The sequence below is a fragment of the Amblyomma mixtum genome, chromosome 6 (genome assembly GCF_055824585.1).
Source record: "Amblyomma mixtum isolate Tamu chromosome 6, ASM5582458v1, whole genome shotgun sequence".
Classification (NCBI taxonomy): Eukaryota; Metazoa; Arthropoda; class Arachnida; order Ixodida; family Ixodidae; genus Amblyomma; species Amblyomma mixtum.
The window spans coordinates 98,900,293-98,912,647 of record NC_143017.1 but is presented as its reverse complement, the minus strand read 5'-3'; the positions used below and the strand labels follow the sequence as shown (position 1 = coordinate 98,912,647).

The window sequence follows — 12,355 nt, the reverse complement described above, 5'->3', positions numbered from 1 at the left end:
CAGGCTGCTTTTGAAGTCTGCGTGTTGTTGCCACTGTGAGGTCATGCTCTTCAGCTAAATAAAGCCACAGTGGCTTGGGCATTCATGTTTGGAGTGCTGACCACTGATGAATGTGAATTATGGTTCTTTTTTTTTTTATGACAGACACTTGTTGAAGTACAGTTATCATTATCCAAGAATGATGTCTCACTCTTCAAATTTAACCACACCCTAATTCTGCTTTGATTTCTTGCTGTTGAATACTTTTAAACTCTGCTTGCATAGTTTCTTTCTTTCTTTTGCAAGCCTTTTTTGTTTAATCACGTCACTTGTGCTGTCCTTGTAATTGATTTTACAGTTCCTTTTTAACTGTTCACCATTATTCCATGTACAGCTGGCGTGCCAGTTCTGCTTGAACAATATGCTTGAAAATGCTACAAAAAAGTGAATTGATTCCTGCTGCAGGCACTCTTTGCTGGGAGCATCTTTGATGACGACACAGAGGAGGACCTTTTCACTAACTGTGCACCAAGGTCAAGTCAGCAACTTAATTCTGGGAATGAGCAGACAAACACCCACGGCTTCTCTGATGCCATCTTTGAAGCAGGTCAACTTCCAGGTTAGTGGCGTTGCCATTCTCGTCTTTTGGTCCCAGGTCCAGAACGAAGAAAGTGAAGAAGCTTTATTGTGTTGCGACTAGCATCATGACAACAGCAGCAACTCTGCTCTTATGGAGCCGTCCCTCCCCCTTTTTACACCAATGGCTGTTAGCTGGATGCTAGCTGGATGTTGGGGCAACCTCATAGCCTGGCGAAAATCGAAGCAATACCTTGATGACTTGAAGATGAACACATACCAACTGGGTCAAATTTCTGCCTTGTTTCTTTAATGGCGTCACGGGCAATTAGCTAATGAGCTTGCCATCATTAATTTGCTCACAACTATGGTAGTGAAGATGGGTAGCCCTGAGCAGTATCCAGAACGGGAATTCTGCGAGTGCAAGCACAAGCAATTGCTGCATGCAGATCTGAAGTTCCACGTCCCTGAAACAGAGTCAATGGCAACAAGACCCTAATATACAGGTGTAAAAAATATTAGCACATAGCAGATGACAAGATGACAATGCACGGCGCTGCGGTTGACAAATACGCCAGTAATGAGTGTCAAGCCGTTGTTACTATGTAGTGTTAGGAGTGTCCAGCAGACAGTTATCGCCTTGCAAAGATTTATCTCATGCTCTTTTTTTTTTTCTTTAAATATGCTTGCTCGCTTAGGCAAGCAGTCAAGAAGGCCATATGCATAGTCACGAAAGGCTGGCCAGCGTAAAGAGGCACGGCTTATTTGAGAAAGATTGCTTCCTGCACAAGGCAACACGACACAGGGCGCACAGTGGCTAAGTGGCACTGTGGAAACACTGCACTGCGCTGCACGTAATTGAAGACATAATTTGCAGTGATTGAGTTTATTATTCTGCGACTTTCAGCGTGGACATTGTGTCCTCTGGCGATGGGTTTTGCAGGCCTCTTGCACACCACCAAGGCAAATGCCTGCGCTGAGTGCAAGAACTTCGCATGTGATTTTCTCAAACCATGTGTTGGAAGTTCGCTAAACAATGAGGCCTCCCTCATAGCCTGAGTCGTTTTGGAACGTTAAACCCCATAAAACCAAACCTAACAATGAGGCAGGGTTCAATAACACAGCAAGCATTGCTACGAACTGTTCATCTGCATGCCTGCCCTGTGAGCGATAATGCGGGAATATTTCTGATATGTTTTGTCAATCCACTATCTTAAACCCTAGCTCTGAGGCTGGCACTTGTTGCGAGCTTCCAGTTACGAACGTGTTTAGCCGTGATATTACGAAATCCAAGGTATACCGTAATTCGGGAAATCTTCATGAAGCGTTGCCCACATAGCACATGAGCACCCGAGCTACAAATGTGAGCCGATTCGAACGACCGAAATGGGCTCGTGGAGGATAGCCCCACTCGACCGAATTCATAGGATTCTACCGGTCATACTGCAAGTCACCGCACTATTTCAGCGCGAACTTATAAATCGATGCTGCTATCCTGTAAACACAAAATCAACGGTGTAGCTTCAGACTGCATGGGCACCACTGCAGCGCACACGGCCTCCACAGGGAGGAGAGCAGCAAAGCAACTCGCAGCAGGAAAACAGGCTTCCAACTCCACAAAGGAGACCTTTATTCACCCCATCCCGATGGCTCAAAGCATACCAGGATGTTCCCAGAACACGGTCATTGAATGCTAAACGTAATGCAATGGCCACGCAGTTAGGTCAACCGTTTCAAACATAGTACTTACTCATACTATCGTACCTGCCTTGTATTTCGTTCTTTGCACCGCAGCTATCCGTATTTGATGCAGGTCAGCATTCCTCTGGCTGTTGATGCATGCGTAGGCAACGCAGTGATGACCAGGTGACTTCTTGTACTTCCAGAAAGATGACACTTGTCAAATTTAAGGGCCCTGAGAGGTTATAAAGCTCGCTTGCTGTGTACGGCGTGAAGGTACTTCGCAGCGATTTGGCAGCTAGGTGGAAGATGGTGCCTGTTGCCTGGGTTTGAGAGTATGCGCGAACCGATCCCGGTGCGAGAGTAGCGTATTCTGGTCTATAGGGTGTATAGTTTGTCTAGCACAATCTCCCCTACATATTTCAACAGGTCTTTTGTTACCTGATCCTCACCAGCTGCTTTCCCTTATTGCATTGCTCCAAAGGCTTTCTTTACTTCCTCTTTTGTTACCGACGGGATGTCTCATTACTGTGCGCTACTGCCTCTCCCATTAGTTTTCTGATTGCATTGGCTACTGTATAGATTTTTGTAGAACCCTTCAGCTAATTTAACTATCTTATCCATATTGTAAATGACATTGCCTTCTTTGTCTCTTAACGCATACATCTGGCTTTTGAAGTCAAGAGTGGGACGAAATCTCGTCTGGTTGAGGAAAAATCATAATCGGGGACCAAAAGGAAAAATGACAAAAAACAAAACACGACGTTTCGGCTTATGTACTGGAGCCTTGTTCATGATGAGATGAATTACGTAGTGCATCGGGATTAAATACACTTGAAAAGAGGGCACAGGGAGCGTGCGTATGCCGGGGTTAGATTTCCAGTGTTGCGATTGAGGGCGTTAGTTTATTTATTTATTTATTTATTTAATACTGCAGAGTCGCTCGACTCTAAGCAGGCATGAGCACGGGCATGAGCACAGATACAAATGAAAAAACAAGATATGCACGAAATTCATACAAGAGCAAACGATGATGCGAAAAATGAAACCAAAAAGACAAGGGTTTCACATAGAAAAGGCTCTCAAATTATCAACAAACGTTTCTACATTTGGGCTGTTCACTACACACTTCGGCAATTCATTCCACTCTGCAATTGATTTGAAAAAAAATGAGTGTTTAATGATTAATGATTCGAGGTGAAGGCGACGGAACAGATTCCTTTCAGTTGCCAGCACGTGTGCCCTACCCCAGTCGATGTTGTGGCCGGTTGGTACGGAGTGTTCGGCGATAGCATTAGAGTTCACTTTTTGGTTTTTAACAGCGTTGCAATGTTCTTTTAGGCTCCTTTTAAGATCACCAGTCTCGCCGATGTAGACGCTGTCACAACCGGAACACGGGACGCTGTGAACAACGCCAGGGTACTTTTCCCTGGGAGGAATGTCCTTGACGCTAACCAGCGCATGCTGGAGTTTTCTTGTCAGCATATGGGCAACGTGAACTTTGAATGTGTGCAGAATGCGCGACAAGGGTTCACTTATTCCAAGTGTGTACGGAACAGCGGCACATTTTAGAGGGGATGACACGGGTGCTTCACGTGTCAGGCAAGATAGCAGCTTCTCTACGCATGCCACAAAAGCAGCTGGGTAATTGTGCACAAGTTCTTGCCGTACAGTATCAAAGTCCACTGCCCGGTCTTCACGAAAACTGCATATGCATTGTGCTCGTTTGAACAAGGATGTGGCAACAGATTTCTTTTGGGTGGCCGAGTGAACAGATTTGAAGTTAAGGTATCTTCCGGTTCGAGTGAGCTTCCTGTAAATGCTGAATGATAGATTTTCACTGTTGTGTTTTGCCAATATGTCCAGGAAGGGCAATGCACCATTCACTTTTTCTTGAATGGTAAAATCAATCGCTTCTTCTATGGAATTCAAATGGGACGAAAAGGCGAGCAAAGCATCTTACGGAATGAGGGAAAAGCAGTCGTCTACATATCTAAGAAAAATTCTTGTTGGTGATGGCAATGTTTCAAGGGTGCAGCGTTTGACAGATTTTATAGTGAGATTCGCTACAGTCAAGGATATAGAGGCGCCCATTGGCGTGCCTTGAAGTTGTTGGTAAAAACAGCCTTGGAAGACGAAATAAGTGTTGTTCAGACAGAACTGTAACAGTCTGCGGAGATCCGGAACATCAATGGGGGTCCTTTGTGGTAAAGGGTTCTCACTTCTTCGAGGGCAGCAGAGCGAACTTGTACCCAGGTCAGTGAGAACACTCGTAAAATGCAACGATGTCATCAACGAAATCATGCGCCCGTCATCGTCTGATGATTTGTCACTTACCTTCTTGATGAAATCAGTTGAGTTGTGTACATGCGTCGAGATGAGACCAACAAATGGTCTGAGGATCCGGTGAAGGTAGCTGAATAAACTGTGAAGTGGAGAACGACTGTAGTATACGATGGGGGCGTATCGGCATACCAGGTTTGTGCACCTTGGGAAGCACGTACAGAGCGAAGGCCAGACAGTTCGTGCTCAACAGCTTGAAGTAAAGTGCTTTGTTGGTAGGAGGAACAAATCTGAACACGTCAGAAAGAAGTTTCTGTAAATCTCGCTGCACCTTTTCGGTTAGCTCCTTGTCAAGACGGGAGTATGTGATGTCATTTTGCAGTAAGCTTTGCATTCTGCTTATGTAGTTCGTCCGGTCCAGAAGAACTGTGGTGTTGCCTTTGTCTGCTGGAAGTATAACCAGATCCACGTTGCTGCAAAGGCTCGTGACAGCTTGTCATTGCTCAGTAGTCAGCAGGGACATGTACTGCTGCAGGCGGTATTTGGAGAGGAGGACGCTGACAGCTCGAGTCCTTGTTTCATCTTGGCACAAAGGTTCAACTTGGTTAACCGCGTATTCTACGGCACACACGAGTTTTAAGGCGAAAGCCTTTAATGCCTCATACTGTCGTTAGCAGACGCGTCGGCAGCCGTGTCGACAGACGCTGTCGGCAGCCGTGTCGACGGACGCTGTCGGCAGCGGTGTCGACAGACGCGTCGGCAGATTTGTCCGCCTTTCGGCGTCACTGCTTCAAAAAAAAAAATTGTGCCGAGGGTGGGAATCCAACCAGGGCCTTTGGCATTTGAAGCGGAGACGCTACCACTCCGCCACGAAGGCTCAAGGTTCGAGTATGAATAAAGGCGCATCTAGTGAATGCATTTGTTTCATAAATAAAATAAAAGGAATAAAGTGAAGAAAATAAAAAATAAAAATAAGAAAATAAACAAAAATAAAAACAAAATAAAAGTAAGATGTGAAAATAAAAATGAAAAAATAAAAACAAGAAAAGTAGCAAACAAAAATATGAAAAATAAAAAAATAAAAACAAACAGTGCGCCAGGAAATGCTTTCGCCTTGCAGCACTTTAGAGAGCCAAAGTGCCCCCTGAATTTTTTTTGGCATCCAGGGTAGGTCCAGTGTTGAAATTCAGGCCCAGGTTTAAAATTGAAAGCTCGGCGCTGCCTTTTATGGATTTTACCTATGCCTAGTTTCCTCTTCACCGCCTTTAGGTTACCTCCGTTCTTTAGAGCACACTTCATTCTTTCCGTATTAAATTTCCTTATGTTGGCTACCTTACGCTTATTTATTAACTTTGATAGCTCTGCCACTTCTGTCTGTAGCATTATACACTTTCATGCTTTGGTGTTTCTTAATCAGATCGTTCGTTCTTCTCCTGAGATAGCTTGCCGGCATCCTGTCGAACTGTCCTACCGCCTATTTCTACTGCATACTCCATAATTGTGAGATTATCGTTTATTGTGTGAACATTAAGATCGTCTTCTCAGTTGCAGCTGAATATCTGTTCTGCAGCGATATCCTGAAATCCTTTTTCTCTTACTGCTAACTCATTAATGGGTTTCCGCTTCACTGGTTTCTTCCCTTCTCTCTTCAAATCTAGGCAAATTCGAGACTTTACTATTCTATGGTCGCTACAACGCACCTTTCCGAGGACCTTCATAGCATAGTATGAAGTCTTATTTCATTTTAGTCTCATCAGTGGAGCTCTTCCACGTCCACTTCCTTTTCTCTTGTTACCGGAAGAGGTAATCATGATCCGTAAATTATTTCTATCTGCGAACTCTGCTAATAACTCTCTCCTGCTATTCCTAGAACCTATCCCATAGTCTCCAACCGCCTGGTCGCCAGCCTGCTTCTTGCCTCTATTTTTATTGAAGGCACGATTTTACTCTGTTCATTGCTGATTCCACGTCTTCATAGAAGCTTTCTACGACCTGGTCATCATGGCTGGATGTAGGCGTGCAGGCCTGCACCACCATCAACTTGTAGTTTTTATTAAGCCTTATTATGATAGCTGCCACCTTCTCTTTACTACTCTAAAACTCCTCTATGTTGCCAGCTATATCCTGAGAGAATGAGAAATCCTACAGGTAGTTCTCGTTTGTTTGCTAATCCATGATAGCACAGTGTGTACCCACCTCTTAGTATTGTGTACACCTCATCTGTCCTCCTAACCTCACAAAGGCCTATGACATCCCACTTAATACCCTCCATTTCCTCGAACAGCACTGCTAAGCTAGCCTCACTGTATAAGTTTCTAGCATCAAACGTGTCAGATATTTAGTGCATTATCTCCATCGCTGGGTCGCTGGCCCTATGCAATTCATTGTAAAATGCACGTTTCCACGTGAACAGAGCACACATAAAAGGGGTTCTACTGCAATACATCATGAATGCACTGTTTGGGTGAAGAAATTTTGAACGCATAGTGCGAATTTTTTCTTACGATATGTGTGTAGGAGCATAGCAGTGACCTCTACAATATTGCTTGGTTTCTATGTACCTTGAACTCATGCAACACATTATGTGCAAAATCTGAAAACTGATGTGAATATTGCTTGCACCGAACTACAGCCTCAAAACAAATAATGTGCCTAACTTTAATAGTTAAGAAGTTTACGAGATATATAGTTGACCACCCTGCTAGTTCAGGTCTTAGCTATATTCTGATGCGAACCACTACCTACAATAATACATTAAAGAAAGAACTTTTGATTAAAATAAAAATGTTTTTTTAGAAATTGCTAACAGCCTAAGGTGAAACACCTTGGCATAGTGTTTGCCCTTGTGTGTGCATGTGTGTGTCTGTGCAGGCATATCTCCCTCATTATTGCTTAGGTGGCAGGCGCTTGTCGTGTCTGTGTTATCAAGATGTGCAGACACCAGATACCAGGAGAAAGTGACTTTCTTATTTCAAAAGATGTTTTGAGCTCCGCAGCCATATTGTCACAACCCAGGGGGAGCCATGCAGGCAGGCATACGGGAGAACCCAAGAATGAGGCCAGTCCTTTTAATCCCAGAGCTAGGTGAAGCCCGAGCACGCCTCTCGAGCTGTTTCGTCGTCGTTTCGACTGAGCGTGGAGGCTGCGCGGTGCTAGGCTGCGCAGCCTATGAAAATTGCTGCTATGAAAATTTGGTTGAAAAAAGCCAGTAGACTTGCCAGAATTATAAATAAATGCAGATGCATCACTGGTATGACAAAATTTGGTGCTAATTGTACCGGTAAGGGCATGTGAAATTCCCACTCTGTAGAGTGGTATTTTTTTGCAGCGCTCTCTGCTTTTCATTTGCGTATCACCTCTCCTCACTTTTTTTTTTGTCCTTTGTTCGTGTCTTCACTTTGATTTTTTTTTTGCTCTCTTATGATGCCAGGTGAGCACTAGTTAGCCAGATTGACCACACTCCTTTTCTTTGAATCATGTGGGCGTTGTGCCACCTGTCTTGGCACTTGGCAGCCTGTGGCCTTGACGAGAAGGAATGTCTGCGTGTTTGTGATGATACCCAATGTGCTGGCAATGTGCGTTCATGTGCAACCTTGAAGTGGACACTCAGCTGCTCCTCTCTCCTTTTTTTACCGCTTTTCTTCCAGGTGACAGCGTGCTCCAGACTGGAAATTCGGAATCGTCAAGCACTACAGCAACAAGCACTACAGCAACCCCTTCTGAGGTGGGAGCTCCAACTGCATGCTTTTTGTTAAAAAGACATATAAATATCAACTTCAGCAGTTTGATAGGTCTCTTTGCATAGATGATGATGCATAATTACTGCCACTCTGCTGCAAGCCGTTCTTGATATAACGACCTGCAAACTAGATTAAAAAACGTTCTTTGGGCGTATTTTGAAAAATTTTATAAAAACATCTGTAGCTTGCAGACAGACAAAAATAGCGGAGCACAAATAAAAACATCTATATATTTACTCAAACAATTTTCAGGTGACTAGCTTCAATATATTTCATGTAATTCATAACCAAAGTTGGCCAAAACAGGAGACCACTGAAGCACGGAACTCCACTTCTCCATCATTAATAATTTCGCGTGCTTTGAAAAACTTCTGGGGGGGGGGGGGGGGGGGCAGAACCAATTGCGGATCGCTCCTTTTCAGTGATTAGGCAACAATATATAAAAATTTCAAATACATTGAAGAGGTTGACCTGCCACCCTTTGTTTGATCTTACGTGGAAACACCCAACAATAGAAACCATGGCGCACAGGACTGGCACCAAACAGTAAAATGATGTCTAGTAAAACGTCATTAATTAGCATTTTAAGAGACCGGAAGAAATGCCTGAATTAACGGAAGGTCGATTTATGAAATGCCCCGTGCCCCCGAAAAAAAAAAAAAAAAAACATGCCTAAAATGCCAAAAAATGTGGTAAAGCCTTATGAGGAGGCTGCATCACACAAGCACCGAAAAGGTGGTGATGAGGGCACAGTTTTTGGCCGTAAGCGAGAGGAAAGCACACTGGCATTGTGGAAGGCATGACTGCTTAAAAAAAAGAAAAAAAAAAAAGGAAAGGACTAAGGAGGACTCAGTTGGTGTCTGAAAGCTGTAGGCAGCAAGGTTAGGGTGACCGCAACTCATCGCCCCCGGCCCCCCACCCCACAGTCATCGTTATGCCTGCCATTACATGCACTTAAAGGGCAACTGCCCCACTTTTCTGGTAATTCTGTGGAATTCAACGATTCAAATTTATATAGGCTGTAAGTAAAGCATGCGAAGTGTTTTTGCGCTAGCATTTAAAATAGCAAAGTAATCAACGATTAAATTTTGGGCCTCTCCTTTCAGCACTGGAGGAGTGCAGAGAAGCTTGGTGTGACAGCACTGAGATTTCAAATTTCCGCTGGTTTCAACCACACCCTGCTGTGCCTGCCAAACAGTGCTCAGCGGCCTTCGTCTTCAGTGGCGGTGTTTTTTTTTTTCTTGAATGCGAGCCTTTTTGCATTGGAAACTTACCAGTACTGTCAATGACTCTGTGATGCGCCCCCCCCCCCCCCCCCCCCCCCCCCTTACTTGGCGTTGCGCGCTGCGGAGAAGGTTCAGGAGTGTTGGAGTTTTAATTAGCGATTACGTCACACTTCCATATGCCAGCCCGAAAGGACTTTGCATGCTATACTTGGAAGTTTCACATCTTTGACTCCTTTAAGCTTGTCGATTTCTAAAAACGGGCTAATTATCTTTGGATAATTTACCAAGCTATTGTGGTTCTGCCACAGTTCAATTTATGAAAGTCTGCATGGTATTCTGTACGTGGTGAATGTTCGAAAATTTTCGGATATTTGGAAAAGCTCGAATGTCAGTCCTCGAATCAAATATGAACTGACTATCTAACATGTTTGTATACGGTGTTCAATGTCTGGTGAATGTTCGAAAATTTTCAAATATTTGGAAAAGCTGGAATATCAGTTCTTAAATCGAATATGAACTGACTATCTAACATATTTGTATTCGTATTTGATGATTCAAATATTCGCACACCTCTGGTGATTCTATAGAAGGCGGTAACTGAATGTATATCAGTACAACTTATTATAGAAAGATGGAAGGCATTTCTCAGTCTCTTTTCTAAACTGACACTTAACACTTAAGTTGGCCGTCAGATTAACAGACAGCATCCTCAGAATGAAGTCTAAAGTTTGATGAAATCTCGTCTGGTCAGGTAGCAGGGTCATTATTAGTACCAAAAAAAGGAAAACGCTGACCAAAGGTTTGTGTAAAAAAATTTAGACGTTTCGGCTTTCGTATGGAAGCCGAAACGTCTTCTTTCGGCTTCCATATGGAAGCCGAAACGTCTACATTTTTTGACACAAACCTTTGGTCGGCATTTTCCTTTTTTGGTACTAATAATAAGCATCCTCAGAGCCATGCCATCACCATCAAATGATGTAGGGTATAGTTTTGCTGGTCTGAGTGGCTTAACTATGTAGAGACCTCTTCTACTGCACTAACATTTCCTGCTTTTTGCTTTCCTAATTCATGCTCTCAAAAGCCATGTGCACCCAGTGCACTAACACTGTGTACCATCTGCTCAACTCTTGTCCTGTGTTGAGCTAAGGGTAGAGGATGACTGCTATGCTGATTATGGCTGCTTTTGTGTCTGTATCTTTCTTCGGCCAGTTCCTTGGCTTGGTCAATGATTTGATTATTGAAATGTGACTGCAGGACACAGCGAAAGAAGTTCTGCCACGAGAAGCAACCAAAAGGGTTTCTGGGAGCATATTCGACGATGGTGAGGAGGACAATGATATCTTTGCTCCTTCAGCAAAGGCAAGCAGTAGTGCACGGCTGTCTCGGAGGAAGCAGGACACCCTGTTTGATGATGAGACAGGTTTGTTTCTCTCTTGAAGTTCTTGCCATAGTGCTTTTGACTGAGTGGATCACTTGAGAATATCATTTGTGCATAACATTCAGCTCAGTGCTTTGGTACACCTTGTTAAACACAGGGCTCTTAGCGGATTTGGTTGTGAACAGTGCCTCAGTGTCTCAGTTGACAGTGCCATTTGGGTGCATTGATGGAGGTAGCAGCAGCAGCAGCAGCGAATGCATTAGCCTCATTAAGGTGGTTTCACACAACGGTCCATTGGCTCGTAGACCACCAGGTGCGTCATGTGATGTCCCATTTCTGCTCCATTAAAATCCACACCTGGCCAGCCTGGTCCGGGCATAGAGAAAGTCCGCATTCATGCCTAATCTGCTTAGACAGCCGCTCCAACCTTCACCCAGCTCCTGATAAGAACTCCTTATCCAAAAGGGCTGTAGAAGGAGCACCGACACAGCAGCCTTTTAGGCTTGTGATTTTCGCTGCTTCAGTAATCTTCGGAGATTCCACTAAGCATTGGACCAACTTCAATAATCTCGCGAGTGATTTTGTGCCTGCACCTGCACAGCACACTTGTGTTTTGGAACTTGGGTGTGCATGCACAGTCGTGGCAATGAACTCCCAGATGTCCTGAAATCTACCTTGTCACATTGTAGTTGTGTTCTTTTAATCCTACATTTAGACATCTGCCAGTTTGGCCTTGTATGCATGACAGCATGACAAAGGAATTGACTAAATGACGCCTTCAGCATATGTTATGAACCTCTGGCGGTGGTTTGTGGAGCAGGTGTAGTTTCTGGCATCAAGATCTGCATCCATTTTGTTTCAGATGACATTTTCGGCTCCAAGCTAGTGCAGCCAAAGGTCAGCAAAAGCGAAAAGAAGGGCAGCCAGCCATCATCATCTTCATCATCTGCTAAAAGGTGTTTGCCGAGGACAACTGACTTCAAGGACCCCCTGCTAGGAGACCTGAATGACGAGGAGTGACCAGCTTTCTGGGGTGCACTTCTCAACTACTTGTGGCTGTACTTTGGCCCCAGTTTCTCCGTAGCCAAATGTGTGTGCACCTGCCGAGCCACATCCTGCCGCGGTCATAACTACCGTCACTGCAATGTGATTCAAAGTGTCTCGAGTTCTGACCAAAAAAATTTGGAGAGTTCTCCTGAACTATGTCTGTTCGATGCGCAGAATTGTAATTTTTAGGCTTAAATTTGAAAACAAAAAGTTATATGTACCCATCTTAACGAAACAGCCATGCACGTTGAGGCTAGTCTGATAGCCAATTTAGAGCTTGAAAGCAGCTAGTATTTTCAGTAAATTATTAATGATCACCGTTGCAAACTTGACCCTGGTAGGCCGCTGACCAGATGTGACAATTTTAAGCAAACAAGTGCAGCTTGAGTGGTTGTAGTTGTCTTTGTAAAATACGACAGTCAAGTTTGCCGTAAGCGAGAGGAAAA

At 44.1% G+C, this 12,355-nt stretch overlaps 1 protein-coding gene across 1 annotated transcript in view; it reads left to right on the top strand.

The window, feature by feature from the left end:
• The window catches only part of FAM21 (Family with sequence similarity 21), a 98,301-nt gene extending 86,239 nt beyond the window's left edge, over positions 1-12,062 (top strand). Inside the window, exons 27-30 of the mRNA XM_089548493.1 lie at positions 445-598; positions 8,166-8,242; positions 10,739-10,904; positions 11,725-12,062. Of these exons, the coding sequence (XP_089404619.1) occupies positions 445-598; positions 8,166-8,242; positions 10,739-10,904; positions 11,725-11,882 (555 nt within the window). The 3' untranslated portion in view covers positions 11,883-12,062. The remainder of the gene's footprint in view (positions 1-444; positions 599-8,165; positions 8,243-10,738; positions 10,905-11,724) is intronic.
• The last annotated feature ends 293 nt before the right edge of the window (positions 12,063-12,355 follow it).